Genomic DNA, 21,443 nt, shown 5'->3' on the forward strand with positions numbered 1-21,443 from the left:
ATCAATCAGGGATCAGACCGTAACGAATGTGTAAATGTGCCTGCGGTTCAGAAAAATGTTTGAAAGATACGAGAAAGTGCACTGAGGATCGATGAATTGAGCCAATCTTTTTTCTCCCAACAAAGAGAAAGTATGTATATTAAGGTTTCTTTCTCCTTTTCCTTCGGGGTTTCATTTTTCTTGGTAAGCTTTCTATTGTTAGTTAAGGAATCCGTTGCTCGTTGACATTTTGGCTGGGGAAAAATACCCTCCACTTGTTTATCATCAATTGGATGGATTTGCGTTTCAACGAAAAGCATCCAGATTGGCTACTACACATTTTACAGGTTGGAAGCAAAAATTTAACAACCATTCATCTCTCTTTCTTCAACGATTCCTTCATATCACTTTGTCCTGAGATAGTTAACTTTATCTATAAACAGACATTAAGGTGTCAATTTGATGGTTCATTAATCAACTCTGGGCCTGTTGATATACCTCTAGCTCACCAGAATTTCTGGTAACTTCTCATTCTTCTTGGCATTATATGATTGAGATAAATATCCAAAAATGTTGGGAGCTCTTTTTGCGTAAACAGCAAAATTAAGGGAACAGAACATAAAATAAATATCTAACAGAAGAAAATAGCCCATGAGGTTTAGAATTTCTTGGTTTTTTCAGACTGACGATGCGCAACTGTTCATAATATTTTGCAGAGGAAGAGAAGAACATAATATTCTAGTTCAAAGGCAACAAGATAATTATTCTTACAAAAAAGACTAATTATTGGCACAAACCCTAGAGGCAAACATCGTGTCGCACGTACAGTCTGACATCCAGGATAAAGGGGCTGCTGGAGAGGAGCAATTATTCCTGTTAATGGAAGAGTCATATGACTCTGGTGTTGTAGGACCCACAAGAAGAACATTTGTGGTAAAGCCAGTGGAAGGGAGCGGTTCCTTTCTTTTCACAGTCATTGCATAGTATCATCTGCAGCTCTTACAAGGTGGGGTTAGTTCGGGAAAGTCGTGGTCTCATGCAATATTCAACAATCTTTGTATATGATAATTAATGACACATTGAATAAAGAGCAGATTCATAATTTACCAAAACCAGAGACAGAAAGAAAGAAAAAAGAAGAAAGTCACAAACCTGAGTTTGACCCAGATGCTCGTCGGGGACTTTCTCTTCAGCCAATAACGCATCTAACATCCTAAAATATACCTACACATACGTTCTAATGGTTTTAGGTAGCTCATTGCTTGAGATAGGAAGAAGAAAAAAATTGGTACAAGGAATAAGGAAAGTAACAAGAGGTTCACCAATCCTACAGCTGCTTCAGTATCCATGTGGAAGTGCATGTTTCCTTAGACTTTTCTTTTGTTCATAATTAAATAGAATTTTTTAGTTGAATCTAAACACACCCTAAGTAAAAGAAATGTTTGATTTAAATCCACAAAAAAAAAAGTGTCAGTATTAATTTTTTTTTTTCCCATCTTCCATCTCCCCTTCTCGATCCCATCGACGATACCCTTCAAGACTCGCACAAATTTAACCAAAGTTAGGAAGGACCTGGGAAGCACGTAAAGCATCTTCTGACCCCTCTACTAATAAATTGATCAACAGTATGATGTGTAAAGTTACCTATGAGCATTGACCCTTCAGTTTCTAACTAAGTTCCTCAAATTTTTTATCTTCATAATTGCATTGATGGTGAATCTACATGCAGTAATTCGAATGCCAAAAATAATCAGATTTTTCTGAATCTTCCATATCCTATCATTCCAGAAATAATTGTTATCGCCAAAGGACAAGAGTGAGTACCCATTCAATGCATGAGTAGAGCATACTTCTACGCCATGTGTTCGCCCGACAAATGAAGTATGAAACATAAGAAGACACAAGATGCAGGACAAGTATCAAGTACCAATAACACTGAATAACTAACTGACCTGCATGTCTCCAAGTGACTTGCAACATATTGGGCAGGTATAATTGAAGTAGGTATACTCCTGAAAGCAAAATCAAGAAAAGTGATCAAGTTGTTCGCATAAATGCTACTCAAAAAGAAGAAAGAATCACAAGAAATTACCTGAAAACATGTTGAGTGCATGACATGACCACATGGAAGGGCCTTTACTGGAGAGCAGGACGTAAAAATGTATTCATGACAAATTGGGCAGTTGTCCTCTAAAGATTTCTCTCTGCATATATGTACTGTAAGGGAGCGAGACATACAAGCATTGCAATTCATACAATGAAAGTAGTCTAAGCCCAAGCCCTTCCCAACTCGGCACAGGTTACAATAGGGACAGTGGTAAATTTCCCTGTTAAACACTTTCAGTGTAAGAGATTTGCAGTAATAATATATTATTTTAAATGGTAGAAAAGGAAAACTGCAGCAAAATTGAAAGCTTAGAATTAAGATATCCATGCAGATGTCCATGCACTTGGTCACTTCCATTTACCATGAAAAGAGAAAGATAGTGAAGACAGGCCCTATTATCTCCTTTGCATTATCGATTTAATAAATAAATTAATTATCAGGATAAGGAAACAAGGTTATCTTACCGTAGGTTTATAAAAATATGCTGTCCATAGATATGAGGAACACTGAGATGTCAAATATATCAAGTTTCTAAGGGTTAGCTGCTAATTAACATTTTGGGTTCCCTATTCAACTATTGGCCTGAGTATGTTGGTATGAAATTGATGGTTAGCTACTCGGAAGAACCCTCCCCAAAAAGTTAACGATTGAAGTAGGAGGATCAATCCACTTAAGGACTTTACAGTTTGTACTATTAATATAGGGCAAAGTATCCCATATAATTTTAGTTTCCATCGGATACACCGCTATGCTAGTGCTTGTCAAGTCCTGTAACCGACATGAAGGTTTACAGACTCGAAGGTGTGAACCATCAACGTATTTGAAAGCTCTTAAAGGCTTAAACCACCATAGCCTTGTGATGCAAAGATCTGAAAAAAGTAAATTTCTTTCTCTCACAGGCACCAACACGTATATGCTGATTGATTTTTTTTTTTTTATATACACGTATATGCTGATTGATAACAAATAATTTAAAGTGATAATCTTGTTTTTTCAATTTTAAAGCTAATGAGAGATAGTTAATTAAAGAAGTGTGCGTGAGTTGCTTTCTTCCTAAAATTTTGTTATTCTTTTACATACACAGTTCAAGTTCATAACTTACCTGGTATGGTAGAAGCACAAAGCTTACAGTTCATCACACAGGAGGGTTGGGGATTAACAGTAACAAAATCCACACTATTTAGTTCTCTATAAAGATGGAGTAGATCAATCCAGTTACATTACCTTTCATCATCAAACAATCTACAGATCTTGCAGTAGTACTTTGCCATGGGTAAGTTACCGCAAGATACAGTTGAACAAGCGGCACCGATTGGTTGAATCTTCAAGCACTTCATGCACATCATCTTTGTAATGGATTTCCTTCATATATATGGAAAATTGACGCAAACATGAAGAATTAAAAAAATGGTTTTATTGATTCAAGAACTAAAGAAAGAATAAGCACATACTATTCATACCTATCGGTTAAATGATCTGATGCATCATTATGGCAATGTATGCATGTATAAAGTTGGTTGCAGCAGGAAGGTAAAAGCTTACAGCTTCTCTTGTAGTGTTTGCAGCCATAGACCAATTTTAGTGGGTCCCTATAAGACGGATTCTGCCCAGGAACCTCCTGCCCATTGTTTGTGACAGTGCCTTCTGAACAAGAGATATGCTGTCTAACAATCCAACGGCTGAAATTATGTGGAAACTAGCGTTAAATTTCACGAGAGGATATCCAGGATAAGCATGGAATAAATTAGAGAAATTTGACATTTACTTCTCCTAATCGTATTCTAAAGAGTTCTTGGTGACTGGATGTACAGTTCTTTAAGCAGGGATATATTTTCTTTATCTGCTAAAAAAAGTATGCAAACTTCTAGTAAATATGTATATTACTCAATCCCAAAGGTATCCCTTACCGGAGGGAAAAACCCCCAGGTATCGGGGTGCAACTCATGCTCATTTAATCTTATTGCCTGACATAGTTCACTTTACTGACTTCCAAAACATTTACAAGATCAAGTAATCGATCCTTGTTGTAACATCTAGTGGGACTAAGGTGAAATGAATAGCAAGGAAAATCAAACAAGATCCTGTGACCTTGCCATTAAGATGACCTTAAAAAAATTATGACAATTGTACCTTTTTTTTTTTTTTTTTTGCTTCTAGCAAGGTTCTAAAACTGTTCTTCCAAAATTGAAGAGGTGAATAACAAAAATGTCGGGTGTTACCAACCTCAGCAGCAGATTCTGGATTATATATGACTTCTTTTGCAGATCTAAGGAAGAGTCACGAGATACCCTTCTTATGGCCCTCTCCAGATCATCTGGACTTATTTTCATAAGATGGTCATAGTCCCCAGAGTTTTCACAGAATTGAAAAGACTGACCTTTATCATCCATCCAACTTGTGATATCTGTTACTTGAGTGCATGTTTGTTTGTTGTTATCACTCAATTGATTTCTGCATTCTGAACATTCACTACTAATCTTCTTAGCTTTACGAACCTGGGATTTGCCATGACGATTGCAATAGTGAGACTGCTCATTATTATCACCAATATGATCCGTCTGTGAGGAAAATTTGCTTTTGTTGGAAGCGGATTCTCCTTGGAGCTCATTGAGAACTTCTTTAGATAAATATTTAGATATGATCTCCAACGGCTCAACAGTCCGCAGAGGAGGATCATTTGATCTCTGTACCTCCTTTGCTATCCTGTACCCATCCCACCACTCAGCTAGCCATTCATCAAACATTGTATTTTTGGCAATCGTGGACCATAAGAACATTAAAACATGCTGTTCCTCTGGTGTTAAAGATGCCATTAACCAGGGTATCATATCTTGTAATATTTCTGCTCTAATTCTTCCAAGAATGCACCCTATGATTTTTATTTGCCCCTTATTGGAGAAGAATTCTCTAATTAAATGCCAAATTTCAATTTCTTCACGATTCATATGGTCAGAAAGTAGTTTATGCATTGATTTGCACATTTCCTGCAGCTTTCTGCACTGTTGATGATGCGTTAGCATTCTTTGCTCCCATGTATTTGTTTCAGAACTAGAAACGGAAAAATGTAGATCGAACATCTTATCAAGGATACAGGATATTTTGTCGAAGTGTTCGACTTCAAATTTGTGATCAATCGTGTAAGAGAGGCTAATGTTTTTCACTTTACTCATTGCCTCTAAGGCTGGGAATGCTATCTCATCCTCTGTCTCACTATGGATTCGATGAAGAAAGCATATTAGATGGAATCTTTTGCTGAAATTCACAAGCATTTCAACATTGTTTTCTATCTGAGCTGATCCACGAACAAGGTAATCCAAATCATTCTTGATAGCCTTGTGAAAGAAAAATATAAGGTCAATGGGTTTTGTATCATCAAGAAAGGGAACAGAAGGACTATCAGCTGCCTGAAATCTAGGACGGTGATTTAACTTCATAGCTGTGGCAGGGAATAATATATGCGTATTAAGTCCCATAGAGTATGGTGTCTCATATCTAGTCCCATTGTTGAATCCAGAAGATGATGAACTAGACAAACCATTTTTACCAATAGATCCTTTACGAGGCTTGTCATAATTTAAGAACGAAAACCCGGCAGCTTCCTTAACTTGCTCAGTTAACAGAGAGTTTTTGCTTTTGAAAATATGTCGCAAGTCTTGTCGGAATTTTTCAATAGAAGTTTTACCTGAATTACCAACACGGAACCACTCATGTACCAGTGATGCAAAAGCTTCATGGACAAAAGGATTTCCTTGTTTTATGGCACTGAGAATGGACCTAGATTCATTTTCAGACAAGTGACCTGAGAACCAAGTTATCACGCACTTCAGCAACCCAAGTGGCATCATGTGCAGGCTCAAGCTAATGAGTTCCTCTAGCATTTCGTTGTTGAGATTCAAGCGAATGATAGGAAAGACCTGATTAAAAAGAGGGCATCAAATGTTGATGATATGGCAACCACCTGGAATGTTACTTCACTAACAGTTTGACACTTTTAAAGTGTAATTCGTTTTACATGTGAAGCCAACAATTGCTCACAAAAGCACGAGTGACCAAAGAATTTATTTGCAAAGAAAGAAAAGCCTGAGAATATATTTGAAACGAATCATTATAATGTCATTTGGTTAGTTGGTTCCTGTATATCTACACAATACAGGCATTTTCTCTCCTCTCACTTTTTTTCAACTTTTCCTTTAATCTCTCTCATTTTCTGGGTCCTTCCTTTTTGGTGCAAGTTCAACAAAGAACTATCTGATTTAAGGGACACTTTCACGAATACAGGTGACTGCACATGTAGACAGAAAAGACACAGAGATCTCAAAGCAGCATTTTCATCGTGATCATACTTTTAAAACTAGAAAAATGTTCCAAAAGCGGTTAATCAACCAAAAAGAAGCACATTATGCGGAGGTATGTTTTAATTATTATATTTGAGGATAAACTGAAAGAAGTTTCCCGTTCCTGCATTGCTTGGTAACAAAAATTGTGATACAAGCAGTATACCTGAGTTTCTTGAAAAGCAAATTGTTTGCTGACTCGTGTCATAAATAGTTCAAGCTCTCTGCAAAGCTTCTCCACGAATTCAGACAAAGGCATGCCGCTTTCAGCATTATACAATAACAACTGCTGTAAATCTTCAATATGACTTTCACCAAGAAATTGTTCGCTAGACTTGGTCAACCAACCATAAGCAAGTTCACTCAAAACTGAGTAAAAGAATTTCTTCTGAGCATTGCTGAAATCCGGAGGTTATATATGAAAATTAAGCAATTAAAAAGGAAAAAAGCTGTAGTTTAAACAAAAGAGAAGGAGGAGACTTCAGCATCTCAAGAAAAAATGTGGAAGAAAAGACAAGAATATTACCTGTAGAAGGTGAGAACGTCGGCGAAGAATTTTAATTGGATGAGTAACGAATCCAAATTATGAAGATAAGCGTTGTTTCTGATTTGATGAAGTTCTTCTAACATGTCTTTCATATCTTTCTTGATGGCATTATGCCAAATATGAAGAACATTAACTTGATTGGCCCTATCTTCTACGTCTGAGCAATTTGCTTTCATCTGATTTGAAATGGCTTTAAAATTCGTATTGCAATAACTCAACCCGCGTGGTCTTTTCATATCCAGGAATCCATCAGCACATTGAATAACTCCATTCAGATAACAGTCCTCGGTGAAGATTTGGGTGTTGCTACCAAGCCAAGCAATGAAAACCTTCACAATAATATCAGAATCAGAATTAGTTAAAAATCAGAAACTTTTATCAGACGTCAAGAATTGATCTGTTGTCTACCTCTTGCAGTTCTTTCTCCATTGGCGTAATTTCATTTAAAAACTTCCGAACTTCTGCTTGTTTGTCTGCAGAAAGGAATGATACCATCCATGGCAAAACTTCCTGCAGTAACACTACAGGAACACTGCACATGAATTGCCAGACCAGCAAAGCCTGTTCCTCGATAGAAACTTTCTGTATCAAGAGAGGAAAAACCTGCAGAATTGCACAAATTCAGAAAAGACGTATGACAGTCAGAACTCAAGAATATGCAAGTATATGCTATTGAGCAGACAAGCATACGTTAAATGATGAGGCATCGAGATCGAAGGCATTGCTCAAGAGATGTCATTTCTTAGTATTGCTAGTCTAGTCTACTAGTATTAACCTATTTAAGTTTCTACGTTCTGCAATCAGCATCATGCTCACAGACTTTTTTTTTATAGTCGACTAAGCAATTATGAAAGAGTGAGTATAAGAGAAAGGTAAAGTAAGCCAAATAATTCAATAGTTCATAAAGTAATAAGACAAATAATCATGTCCATAATTCATTACTTTTATCTCCTTTTTGTTCAGACTTTTTCCTATCCATAAATAATGTCTGTCTTGACATCATTTCTTGTTCTAATTAATCAGTAGAATATGTTGTCGTATGCGCTAACTAACTTTTAAGAACCTGGAACAAAACTAAAAGGTACCCTATGCATATCTCATGCCCACAATTAAAGAAACATTTTCTTCTCCTTTATAATATGGCTACTAAAGAAAAAGCATTATATGCATCATTGCCTTAATATGGAATTAATTTAACATCATCTACACTGCAAGGTGGAAACAACCAACTGCTAAGTAAGAAATACGAAGCAGTCAAATGAAAACTTCATATCCGTACATAAATTAAGAAAACCATATAAAAATAAAAAGATTTTCAAACATCACAGCAGTAAAAAACAGCTATACCTGCTCTTCTTCCTTCTGCATATGCTGGAATGTGGTGGCTTGCAAGATTCCAATGCAGCATATAAGTTCTTGAAACAGGTTGGAAATATTCTCATTTGGATCCATCAAATCATCTAAATAGTGAAAGATTGAGTTGAAGGCTTCATCGATGTTGTTATGTTCAAGGGAATAAGTACTTACTACATTTTTTACATGTACATCCAATGCAGGGAAGATAACCTGCCCAAGAAAAAGAAGTTCAAGTAAGAAATACTCGCAGAGCAGGTATGCAGATCCAAAGTGTCTTGAGAAAAAACTTAGCAAGTGAAGCAAACAAGAACTATATAGCAAGAGGGAGCTGCTAGGTCTTACTATTAAATTTATTATAACAACTCACATGACAACCTCAAGATATCAAAGAATAGAAGGCTAAGGCGCTTAATCTTAACCTCAATCCAACTTATTCTTCTAAGTCAGAATTCTTTTCAAAGCCTTTTTTTTTTTTTGTACCCCTCTCTACAAGGCTCTCTTTCACTCCCCCACCAGAAAAGATAAAATCCCTCCCAACCTCCAGAAAGTTTCTCATGCAGCACCCCCACGATGATGCATTGGAATGCACTGGCGTCTATTGATTTGTCGTGGAAATCCCTCACCTATTTTCTTCGAACCTGTTGCTTCTTCGTTCTTTGAAGCCCATGATTGTGCAAGATCCCCTTTCTCTAGTCTAACCATGCAATTCTCTCGTCTGAGCCTATTTTGCTCCTTAATGCCTCGTAGCGTTTCCTCCTCGCGGCCAAATCTTCCTTAGAGCAACGCTTCAAGTTCCATGCATAACCAACGACTAATATCTTCCAAACAAACTTTTTTTCCTCCTTCTTCGAAGCTCGGGCACATGAGACCTCATCTCTTCCACGAGTTGTTCTTCCTTCTTGGAGCCCGACCATCGCTTTGCCAACCTAGCTAGTGTTATGATCAATGATGGAGGAAAAAAACGTGAACGCTGGAAAAGTTGCTGACATAGCCAATGAGATGCTCCCAGAGAGAATAGCGGTGAGTTGAAGAGAAATTGAGCAAGAAGGATATGGAGGATAGTACTGCAAAACAAGAAGGACAGATGGATGCAGAACAGAGTAGGGCAGGGTAACGGTTTGGTTAGCAGAACATTCGGACCGGAGGAGTAGTTACTTAGGATATTCTGATTGGACATCGGAGAATCATTGGACACTTTCTCTTAAATGCTGGTAAATGGGGAGTTGTGATAATGACATCTTAAAGAGTCATGGTTAAGTCAGACGGCTCAGACAAAAGGTAAGGTAGTTTTGGGGAAGAACGACCAAGAGTCAAAACAAACTGCATGGAGCTATAATTCTTTCTCCAGTGCGTTTCAGGTCAAAATAACAGGACCTAGAATTTATTGCATCTAAGGTCAGATTAGCAGGATCTAGATCTATCGCATTTTTTTAGGAGGAAATCACGCGTCTTTTATTTCATTATTAATTACTGTAATATGCTATACATATTTTTTCGATATTTTAATTAAGAAGTTATAGACATAAAAATATATTATAAATAAGTTCAGACACTGAAACTAGTAAAAGATCAGTGTTTTCTACCTCTTATGTTCAGTCCTGTTGTTCGCAAAGGAACAAATACTTTGCAAGCTACTGCTGAGATCTTATTCCATGAAAAAAAAAAAAAGGGACAGAAGATCGTGAGAAAGCCAGGTTCGTTTTTTTAAAAGGAAAAAAATTATTTGTCGCGATTGGATCTACCACATGGAACTATAAGTAATCCAAGTTTTTTTTTTTAATTTCAACCGATGACAGTTCAGATTGCCACGTCGTCTGACTTTAAATCGATCCTGAGCGACTCGTCCGAATTGAGAATATTCTAGCCATTTACTCGACATATCTGAGTTGGGTCTCCGGAGATAATAATATAACCGGGGCTGTAAGGTGCAAGTTGGGTCTCCGGAGATCTACAATATGAGAAGATTGTGCCTAAGATCTAGACCGGCCGGGCATGGATGGACATGTGAAAGATGGAGAGAAAATATACTAAAGAGGACCAAAAAAAAGAAAGGAATATAATTTAATAATGGACGGATGTGAAATACAGCACAAATTGAAGGAATTTTGTTAAGCAGTAATAGTTTTGGTTTGCGATTTGCATGCGTTTGTATATTTTCAGGGAAGTGGATGTTAGATGAAGATTAATTGAGCAGGGATATATAAACCAAAGAGTCATAAAGAGCAAGGACTTGACTATATATGCAGAGCATAAAAATTGAAAAGAAAAGAAATAAAGAAGAGGATGAGAATGAAAAGCAAGAAAGAATTCTCTCTAATACACTTCCCATCCACTTCGTTTTCATCAAAAATATGGACAATCAATCTGCAACAAAATGATTTATATTTGATTATTATTTTCGCATTTAATTAGTGCCTTTATAAAAAAAATTAAATCCGAACCATTCAACGTTGATCTAACAATTCAGATCTGCGGTAAAAAAAAAAAAAAAAAGATCTCAATAGAGATGAAAAAAGGTATGACTGCAAAAGCCATTGTCAAAGAAAAAAGAGGGAGAGGGGTAGACGATGGAGACCGCAGACCGATTAGACTAACTGAGACTGCCCTTGACAACTAAAAGAATATTTTTCCCCACTTCCAATAGCAGCCAAGAGCTTAAAGTAATAATCGTGCGGTCAGGATTTTTTTGGAGGTTTAGATGACGTCTCTGTTTTTTGGTCTTATGAGATGCTTGCTTGTCTTACAATCTGCTCTATCCTAAAGATATTTGCTACTATATATCCAGGTTAAGTTATCCCATAAGTTGCATCCCTAAATATTTTGCAAATTCAATCCTTCAAAAACCTACTTAAAAGGACAGAAACGAAGCTCAAATAGTCATGGATAACATTTAAGCTTTCAGATATCCAGTGGCAGGGTGTCCTGTTTGGCCTTCATGGATTAGGCCGGTCATTGCATCACAAAAATCCAAAAGCATTTCTTGTTCCGTATCTTATTTGGCGAGAAGCATGCATCCAAATGACTAAATTCCACACTCTAGTTTCAACTATGGAATTAATATATGGCCAAGCAAGATGGGAGGTTAACTATGTAACACATACTCCACGCGGAGATTTCAGTGATATGTAATGCTTGAAATATTTAGCCAGAAAGTCCTAGAAGTTCAAACCCCGCGCAAAATACAATGATATATAATGTCATGCGTGTCGATAACGCATGTTCTATGATGTGGAATTATATTGCTCTCTTGCGTGGTCCATGGACAATTCCGGATCAATTACAACATTTGGTGATCTTGCCGGAATATTGCTGCGACCAAAATCTTCCACATGCTCCGATTACTAACTTTGTACTAGCTTAACAATAAGGATTACTAAACCAGATTATTTTGAAATATTTAATTCCATCTATCAATCGGATGCTATATATGTGCAAGTATTCAAACTGCATTGTCAGAGAAAGTCTCAGAAACACTGATAGCATTCCTTTTTTTCCCACTTTATTATTCCTAGTTTTCCCAGACCACCAGAATTCAAGGTATAAGCTGGACTCACCTCGTCTTCCGCGACGCAATGATACTTAAGAACTAGTTTGAGAAACTCGAATCTCCGTTGAAGTTTAACAATAAGCTCCGGGTTGTGTGATGCATTCTCCAGCGATGACGTTTCCGCCAAGCTCCGAAGCTCGTTGAGTTCTCCGCGAAGAGCTTTGTGGAAGCAAACAAATAAGAGTACAGGAGCATCGACGAGTCGAACTCGGGAGACGCAATAATCCGACGAGTCATGTTCAATGTTCTCCTCCTTATCCGGCGCAAGAAGGTCCATCGACCATCAAAGTTAGGGCAGACACCACCATGAACGGCGACAGAGGGAGGAGAGGGAGGTGATGAGAAGCATGAGAAGTGGCGAGAGAGATTTTTATGGCTCTGCTTCTCATGCTTTTGGTCCCTCCCGTGCTCTGTAGCCTTTTGGCGTCTTGGAAGGCTCTCGCAATTTTTTAAACAGAAAATCACCATCAGCCAACATATAAAAAAAAACGGATATAATCTCTGCCAGTTGACGCGAAATACAGAAAGGGACGTTGTAACTAACCCCGCCAACGTTATTTGCGTTTGCTTTTTGGCGCTACCCAGCGGCATGAATAGCGCCTTCAGGGGGGTGTCTCAATATTCGAAGTCTTAGGAGTAAGTCATAAAATCCATTTAGATCCTATCATTAATATTTCACGTGATACATAATTTGAATCTCTCTTTTTTTAATTAACACATTTAATTGTTAATGCAGTCGTTAAACCGAGGTCCACTAATGTCTTCATTATCAAGACATTCCGTACAACTTGCAAGCTCCTGGAGAAGAGAAGGGTGAAGTGAAGTGACGCGCTAGGGATTGAGTTGAATCGTTCCCGCATGCAAAATGGGAGTGAATAAAAAAAAAAAATCTCACAGAAAAATGTTAAATAAAAAAATTCAGGGAAAAAAAATAAAGTCCGCTCTGACGGGTCCTTTGATGTCCCGCGCTGCACATGATTTAAAAATTGGGCTTTTTTTTGTTGGGCCTGAGATTTAAAAAAAAGGGGGGGGGGTTTGACGTGAGAGCATATCTTGACGTATGCATTGGTTTGACTAGAACTAACAAAGTTGGGTTTACTAAAAAACACCAGTCTTTCATAACGTGATGAACTAAAGTTTGAATTCCTATTAAAAAAGGTGCTCACATTTAATCCTCAGCAGTGCTTTGAATAGGATTCCCTCTAATGGGAATATACCTATGATTTAACCCAAAAAAAATAGTTTGACTAGAATAGTATTATTACTGCTAGTCCTAATTATAAGATTTTATTTATAAACTACAAACAAGATTTTATAATTAAGACTAGGGCTAGTACTACTTTCAGTAGTTAATATAAGAGTGAATTAACTAATTTTAATAGATTAAAAAAGTTTGTTAAGTTAGTTATTTATAACAGATATGCGCTGTTTTTCCTAGAGTATCCTTACTAAAAATGTGTATTAGTTAAAACTACTATTTGAAAAAATCTTTAACATATACAATTATTATGATAATTATTTTAAAAAATAGATAAATATAAAAAATAAGTTGAATTGGAGTCTTAGAATTAAATAAAAAATTAAACTATTTTTTTATATTACAAACCAGAGGTAGGAATATAGTTGCCTAATGGTAGGGCTGTAGGGGTAGAGGGTTATTGAGTTAGACGGGAAAATGGACTCTTGCTCTGTTTCCTTCTGGGTAAACTGCGTGATCTGCTGGTAAAAAAAAAAAAAAAACTGCGTGATCCTGCTCTTATTGGCTCAATGGATGCCTGCTTGACATTTGTCTTCAGTTCACGGCAATCAAAATAACCCGTGCGTAATTTCAGCATAAGAGGGTAGGTTTCAGCCAAGCTTTGAATTCTTACTAATTCTTATTAAAAGATATGCTTACATCTAGTCTCTGGCAATATCTTAAATAAGATTATCTTTAATAGGAAGTCACTTATGCGTTAAAAAAAACAATATATTACCCCATGTTCTTAATATAAGAGCTAGTTTAACTTTTTATTTGATCCTAAGTATAAGATTTCAATCTATTTTTTAAAAAATAGTTGTTATAATAGTTGCATATGTTAAGTGTTTCATCAAATGGTAGTTTTTGCTAATACACATGATTAACAAAAATATTAGAAAAGACAGTACCTATTTATTATAAATAATTAATTTAATTAATTTTTTAATATCATCAAATTAGTCAACTAGGTATTCTATTAAAGACCGAGGGTAGAATGTTATTATAAATAAATAAATTCTAATATAATATTATTACAGCACTATATGATTTCAGCTTATATTTTTATGAATGCAAGCATGCAGGTATTTTTCTATGTTTTTATTAAATACAACTATCTTATTAAAAACCTAATTGAGCTATGTTAGCTGGTAAATGTGAGCATATGTCCGTACAAATATTTAAACTTTGATTTATCACTCCTTCCATTAGATAACTCTTATTAATACTACATCCGTTTCTTATTATAAGAGCTTGTTTGACTTTTAATTTGATCTTAAACATGAGATCCCAATCCACTTTGTCTTTCATATTTATGGATTTTTTTCAAAATAGTCTTTAAAGTGGTTGCACATATGAAAGGTTTCATGAAATGCTAACTCTAAGTAATATACTCCTTCGGTCCTTAATATAAGACCCATTTAACTAATCTGATTAGATTAAGGAAGTTAGGTAAGTTAGTTAATTATAAAAAAAGTGACACATTTTTCCTAAAACACCATAATCATCTTTCTTAATACCACATCTCCCTCTTCTACTTGATTATAGTTGAGAGAGTATCAGAGTATCCATAGGGGTAATTTAGAGAAAATTGATAAATATGAGAAATGAGTCTTATATTTAGAACCAAAACCAACTCAAGAATTGGGTCCTATATTAAGACCGGAGGAGTACATGATTAACAAGGGTGTTTTAAGAAAGACAACGTCTATTTATAACAAAAAACTAACTTAACTAATTTTTTTAATCTCTCTAAATTAGTCAACTAGATCTTATAATAAGGATCAGAGGTAATACTTGATAAGTATTTTTCTATTGAAAATAATTTTATTTAAGATATTATTGAATTCTAGATGTTTATTGGTATATTCAAATTTTGATCCGTTACAGGGTGGGACACTAACCCGTTCGGTCCAAAACCAATTACCCTTTGGTCAGCTGATTTTTTTATTGGCATACTTTTTTCCCAAAAGAAAAGGTATGCTGACGTCCATGGCCACTATTACGTGGGGAGCAATTCGGATTTTGTTTTAATGGAATAATTAATTCGTGTGCCTTTCACAAGCCTGAGCTCGTGTCCGTCGACAGCATACACGCGCTTGATTGTGTCGCCACGTTCCTTGCTCGCGTTTTCTAGTCTGCGCAGTGCGCATGATTGTTTTCTTTATTTTTCATAGTTAACGTATTGTTTGAATTTGTCATCCAATTATTAATTATCGGGTCGTTTAAGTAATTATTAATATTATATTCAGTCTTTAATATAAGAGTTTATTTAATTTTTATTTTAGTTTTAAATACAAAATTCCAATTCACTAATATATTTTTTTAAGATAGTTTTTGTAATAATAGTAGTTATAACCAATACAATTTAACAAGGATATTTTATGAAAGACAATACATGTTTACTATAAATAACTAAAATAATTAATTTTTTCAATCCAGTTAAATTAGTAAACTAACTCTTATATTAAAAATAAAAAGTAATATTTAATTAACCGAGTCTAGAAACCTTGTACAGATAGTACAAAAGCTTTAGGATTAACTCAATGGCCCATACTTGGAGGTTGGACGTGATGTATTAAATCGCAGGACGTTCATAGACGACGAAGCTGATTTGCTTCGAGCTAATGCACCCACTTTGTAACATTGTCTGATTAATATTTAAGGTTTTTCATCAATTTGTCTTCCATCAACTAAACTCTAAGCGCACATGTCATGTTAATATTTTGCTTACCTGTGCCATGCATGGCCCAAAAAAAAAATCATATCAATGGTTAAATTAAAAAAATGTTTTTTTTATTTCTTGTTGAAGACGATGAAAATGGTGATGGGGAGTTAAGAATTGATCCTACGTTCAAAGCAAACTGAGATTCAATCATCTTACTATTGGCAAATGATACTCATCCAGTTTTAAATGTAACAATTATTTTATAGTAATATAGTCTGTATTATAAAATGAATCTTACGTCTAGGATCAGAAGAGTATATTCATATCACATGATTGTTATTGTATTAATGAATTTCTAATCATGGTTGGTGAATATATCATACGTTATGTTTAATGAATGCGGCGTGGATTTTGGGTAATTAATTCATAATGGAAAAAAAAAAGGTGGTGTGACGAAGAATTAGGTTAAAATTGCAGGTTAAAACTTTTATTCAAATAAACTTGCATGTGAACCAACCCAACACAAAACATACACATAGATATGGGACCCTATCTGTACTGGGCTTGACATTACAACAAGACTAATCTCAAAATAAAAATGAATATTTTCATTACTAATTATCATTGTAAAAAAAAACCGGACCGGACCGGCCGGTTCAACCAGTGAACCGGTCAGTGGTTTGGTTTGGTTTATAGGCTAAACCGGAGACCGGTTCAAACCGGTACTAAACCGGTTTAAATAAATATATTGATATTTATGTCATTTTTTCTCATTTAGCTCATAATATCTCAATTATTATAGATTTAAATGAATTTTGATGATAAGTTTGGTATCAATAACTATTAATTTTAGTTATTAAAAAATTATAAAGATCAAAATTCTTAATATTGTTGTACTTTATTATTATTACAATCAAATTCTTATTGTATTTCTTTATATTTTGTTATTAGTAATTATCAGTATTGTTATATTTTGTCATTTTTAATTAAATTATATTATTTTAATATGACCGGTTTGATCCCGAGTTGACCCCGATCTGACCCATTAACCCTTGAATCAGTATCTCAACCGGTTTAGTGTCCGGTCCGATTTTTTGTTCCTTGCTAATTATTGCTGATCCACATAATTACTAAATTTAACAAATTTAGTTCCAGAAAAATATGTTATATTTTTGCTATGAATACTAATTTTAGATGGTATAGATTATATAATATGTGAGTTTAAAGTGTGTTATTTTAGTTATATGGATTAAATTTAAGTTTCAGAAATTATTGAAATTTGAGAAAGAGAAAAAAGTAGGGTGATTTGGTGGGTTGATCCATTCAACCCACCCACCCCGTGTGACCCGGGTCTAAATCATATAACATTAGTCGGCCCGACTCTCGTTGTTTTGCAAGTCAGCCCCAATGAAACGGCCCGTATAGGTCAAGCTAGCCCATATTTCTAATATTAAAAATGGCAGTTTTTATGAACTCATCATACTCTTCTTGCAATTATCATGACCCAGCCTGAAAACTCCAAACTTTGCTATGACGCATCTTCAGCTCAGCTCGAGCACCAGCAACAAGCACAAAATTTTTACCCCAGAAGAAAAGCAATATTTACGAAATTAAAATCCAAATCACAGTTTTTAAACAACATTTACAATTACGCTTTTTTTTTTTTTTTCATTCGGCTGTGTACTTTAACTCCGCGTTTGGATGGAGAAAATTAAGGATAGAATGCTAGAAGGAAAAATTGTTAAAAATAATAATTTTTTTAATTATTTTTGAAAAAATTTTCCTCTTAGTACTCTCTTTTCTGTTTTGTTCACACTTTTTCCTCCATTCAAAATCTAATAAATGACATCGGAGATAAAAGTACTATTTCATACTAAGTATTAAAAATAAAATATTAGAATTAGAATTAAGATTGAAAAAACAGTAGTTGACATGAGAGATTACTTTTTTATTATGGTATTTTCCAATCTTATGTAACAAATAATTACTTATATTAAAAAAATTTAATAATTTTTTTAATTGAAATCCTAGTTCCTATTTCTTATTTTCAATACTTTATATCAAATGGGACCAAAACGTAATGCAAATAGAATTTTGGATCTCATAGACTTTTTAGATGGTTTGGCTTTTCATGTTTTATTTTGCCTACAGCCTGGATTCGTTCTCCCATTCATAGTTGGCTCTGAAGATGAAAGTGAAATTATTACCTCATATCTTAATTATAAGATATTATTTATAGTACTCCTCCGGTCCTAATTATAAGACCCAATTGACTTATTTGAGGAGATTAAGGAAGTAAGTTAAATTGGTTATTTATAATAAATAAGTGTTGTCATTCCTAAAATATCCTTGCTAATTAAGTATATTGGCTAAAACTATTATTATTAGAAGGATTATCTTGGGAAAAAATGCATAAATATAAGAAACAAAATGGATTGGGTCTTATAATTAGGACCAAATAAAAAGTCAAATTGGATCTTATAATAAGGATCGGAGGAGTATAACTTATTTTTTTGGTCCGGGAAAATAGGACACGCTTCATGCCTTAAAAAAAAAAAAAGCCGGATGCATGTGTCCAACCAGGAACGAATCATGGTCCAGGCGAGCTCACCAGACGGAGGAGCAAAACACAGGAGAGACAGAGGCGCAAGAAACCAAAAACGGCAGGGTAAACCCATTAAAAATGGAGAATTTCGACTTCAGCTCCAAATGGATGTCAACGGTGGCCAGCATATGGATTCAGTGCACCAGTGGCTCCTTGTATACTTTTTCCATCTACTCCGACGCCCTCAAGTCCAGTCAGCACTATGATCAGTCTACCCTAGACACCGTGTCCGTCTTCAAGGACATCGGTGTCAACGCCGGCGTTCTCTCCGGTCTTCTATATGATTTTGCTGCCCACCGAACAAAGGCTGGGCCTTGGGTGGTTCACATGATTGGCGCGGCCCAATGTTTTTTGGGATATTTCCTTATCTGGGCCGCCGTCGCCGGCGTCATCCCTCCAACGCCCGTCCCGGTTATGTGTGTGTTCATTCTCGTAGCTGCTCATGCTCAGAGCTTTTTCAATACCTCCAATGTTGTCACCGGCGTGCGTAATTTCCCACACTATGGCGGAACCATCGTGGGCATTATGAAGGTAAAACCAAGTTTTTAACTCTTTTTTCGCTCTGCCTGTTGCTTTACGACGTTTTCTTTTTGTTTTTGTTCAGGATAAGCCGCTTCTTCTTCTTATCCTGTTACTGATAGATCAAAGGCTTCTTTGTATGTAAATCAGTTTGTTGGGAGATCATAGAATGGGCAATGTAATTCTCTCTGTCATCGATCAATACGCTTTCATTAGCTCTGCTGTCTTGTCGAGACTTGATACTAAACTTCGTGTGCTAATATATTGACTATGCTCGACTTTATTTAGCATCCATTACCTGGTTGGTGTCTTGTGTAGTGTTGAGTTTGGTCTCAGGACTTCTCTTTTCCTTGGTAGGGATTTCTTGGTCTCAGTGGAGCTATACTAATCCAAGTGTATAGGACGATATTTAAGAACAAGCCTACATCATACCTCCTGATGCTGGCCTTCTTACCACCTGTAAATACTTTGCTGCTTATGTGGTTTGTCAGAATCCACAATACTCGTGAGGGAGATGAAAGGAAATATCTAAATATTCTGTCTATGATAGCTCTAGTTGTAGCTGCTTATCTTATGGCTATCATAATTCTAGAGAACATTTTCAGTCTGCAATTACCGGTCCGCATCTTTGTGTTCATTTTGTTGATAGCGTTGTTAGCCTTGCCTCTAGGGGTTGCACTAAAAGCACGGAAAAGAAACTTCAAAAATGCTTCTGACATTTTCCCTTCCGAGGCTTCCCCGTTAATTGCTGAACCAAGCCCCTTAGATAGGGAGAAGAGGGATGTGACACAAGATTCTGCCGAGGGTCATACGCCTAGTAATACAGATCAAGATATGATTACTAACAATCGAAGGGCATTGCAGCTGGGAGAAAACCAGAATCTGGCCCAAGCTCTGCAATCTGTGAATTTTTGGTTTCTGTTTGTTTCAATGGCATGTGGGATGGGATCGGGACTTGCAACAGTTAATAACATCGGTCAGATTGGAGGATCCCTTGGTTATACAAGCCATGAGACTGGCACCTTGGTTTCTTTGTGGAGCATTTGGAATTTTCTCGGCCGTTTTGGAGCTGGTTACGTTTCAGATTATTTCTTACACGCAAGAGGATGGGCACGGCCTTTATTCATGTTCATCACTCTAATGATCATGAGCATTGGCCATTTGGTGATAGCTTCTGGACTGCCTGCTGCTCTATATGTTGGTTCCGTATTGGTTGGAGTTTGCTATGGCTCTCAGTGGTCCCTAATGCCCACAATTACTTCTGAAATATTCGGTCTAGCACATATGGGAAGCATATTCAACACAATTACCATAGCAAGTCCTGTTGGATCTTATATATTCTCTGTAAGAGTAGTTGGGTATGTATATGACAAAGAAGCGTCAGAAGGATATACATGCTCTGGAACTCATTGTTTTATGTTATCTTTCCTTATAATGGCTTCTGCTGCTGTTTTGGGTTCTCTGGCTGCTCTAGGCTTGTTTTTTCGAACGAAAGGTTTCTATAATCAAGTTCTTCTCAGACGACTTCAATATCCTTCTGAGTGAAGAGATGAAGCAGTAATATAATGTGATAATTTGTCGAGGCTTTGCTATTCCAGTTCTTCTCTCTCTCTGTGAGTGGGAGTCTGTAAATCACTTGTGCTCGTTGATTCTCTTGTCGCTGTCAATGGAGGAGGGAATATGTTGGAAATAACTTTTCCTTAGTATTATAGTACTGTTATGGAGGTGAACTGGAAGAAACTGTTTGCCATGCCATGTGTCAAAGATGTACTAAACTGGGTAAAAAATCCGAAAAGAAAAGGGCTTGGGTTCGATGCTGCCTTCGGCAGGATGTTTTTTATCAGTGAATAAAAGTATATGTTTTTATCAATGTGTTTTTTTAAATGAAAAATTCAAAGTAAGCCAAGAGAAAGGGGAGTAAAACCCAGGGTAGAAAACGTAAAAGCCAAAAGAAACAATAAAAAGAATTGAGTGAAGATAGTAGTTAAAGTGTAATTTCTTTAGATAACAAAAGAAAGTAAATATATAAAATTAAAAACAAGTAGTCTACATCCAAGCTGCAGCAGCTTCTTCTCCTGTTGGAGGAGGCAGAGTACTGATGGCTTATCCATGGCTTTCTTTGAATATATGATAGTCCTTGGTGTGCTTGATGGTTGAAAAATGGAAGCTTGAAATTATTTCTGGAGACGCTTAAGAAGAAAAAGAAGCTTACCGTCTGGACGCACGTAGTACTAAATTTATGGCCTTATTTTCATTTCATTTAATTTTCTAAGTCTTCATTAATAAGTAATGACGCCTCGTGCAACGAGTTTATAGGAGTACTACTATTACTATTTATTAATGTTGGAGTTAGGCTTCTTTCCTGTACGCGAATTTGAGAGTTGAAACGTGTTTTCCAGTGCAGCGATCTCCATATGTTTTCCTGTGGCGTTGGCTTAGGTCTCCCGCCAAACAGACAGGCTCGCTTATCGTTCAAAAACCAATATGAGAACTTCACTCGTCTCAATGAATGGTGATCAATTCTCAGAGACTGGCATAAAGTAG

At 36.0% G+C, this 21,443-nt stretch overlaps 2 protein-coding genes across 3 annotated transcripts; one reads left to right on the plus strand and one right to left on the minus strand.

Moving 5' to 3' along the window:
* Nucleotides 1-593: 593 nt before the first annotated feature.
* Nucleotides 594-12,212, minus strand: LOC114740115 (zinc finger protein BRUTUS-like At1g18910). 2 transcript variants are annotated; one of them, XM_028928244.1, is made up of 12 exons: nucleotides 11,878-12,212; nucleotides 8,315-8,533; nucleotides 7,376-7,570; nucleotides 6,947-7,296; nucleotides 6,587-6,818; nucleotides 4,310-6,000; nucleotides 3,547-3,765; nucleotides 3,311-3,448; nucleotides 2,072-2,306; nucleotides 1,932-1,991; nucleotides 1,132-1,203; nucleotides 594-969 (listed from the first exon to the last, which is right to left on the minus strand). In XM_028928244.1, the coding sequence occupies exons 1-12, from the start codon at nucleotides 12,145-12,147 to the stop codon at nucleotides 868-870; spliced, it is 3,783 nt and encodes a 1,260-aa protein (XP_028784077.1). In that variant the 5' UTR covers nucleotides 12,148-12,212; the 3' UTR covers nucleotides 594-867. The 2 variants fall into 2 exon arrangements, with proteins under 2 accessions (XP_028784077.1, XP_028784078.1); XM_028928245.1 differs by lacking the exons at nucleotides 8,315-8,533; nucleotides 11,878-12,212 and adding an exon at nucleotides 7,658-7,727.
* A 6,139-nt stretch (nucleotides 12,213-18,351) lies between these two features.
* Nucleotides 18,352-20,769, plus strand: LOC114740116 (protein NUCLEAR FUSION DEFECTIVE 4). Its single transcript, XM_028928246.1, has 2 exons — nucleotides 18,352-18,911; nucleotides 19,257-20,769. The coding sequence occupies exons 1-2, from the start codon at nucleotides 18,459-18,461 to the stop codon at nucleotides 20,442-20,444; spliced, it is 1,641 nt and encodes a 546-aa protein (XP_028784079.1). The 5' UTR covers nucleotides 18,352-18,458; the 3' UTR covers nucleotides 20,445-20,769.
* Nucleotides 20,770-21,443: the final 674 nt, after the last annotated feature.

The sequence above is a fragment of the Neltuma alba genome, unplaced genomic scaffold (genome assembly GCF_004799145.2).
Source record: "Neltuma alba isolate B1F8T4 unplaced genomic scaffold, ASM479914v2 tig00003057_pilon, whole genome shotgun sequence".
Classification (NCBI taxonomy): Eukaryota; Viridiplantae; Streptophyta; class Magnoliopsida; order Fabales; family Fabaceae; genus Neltuma; species Neltuma alba.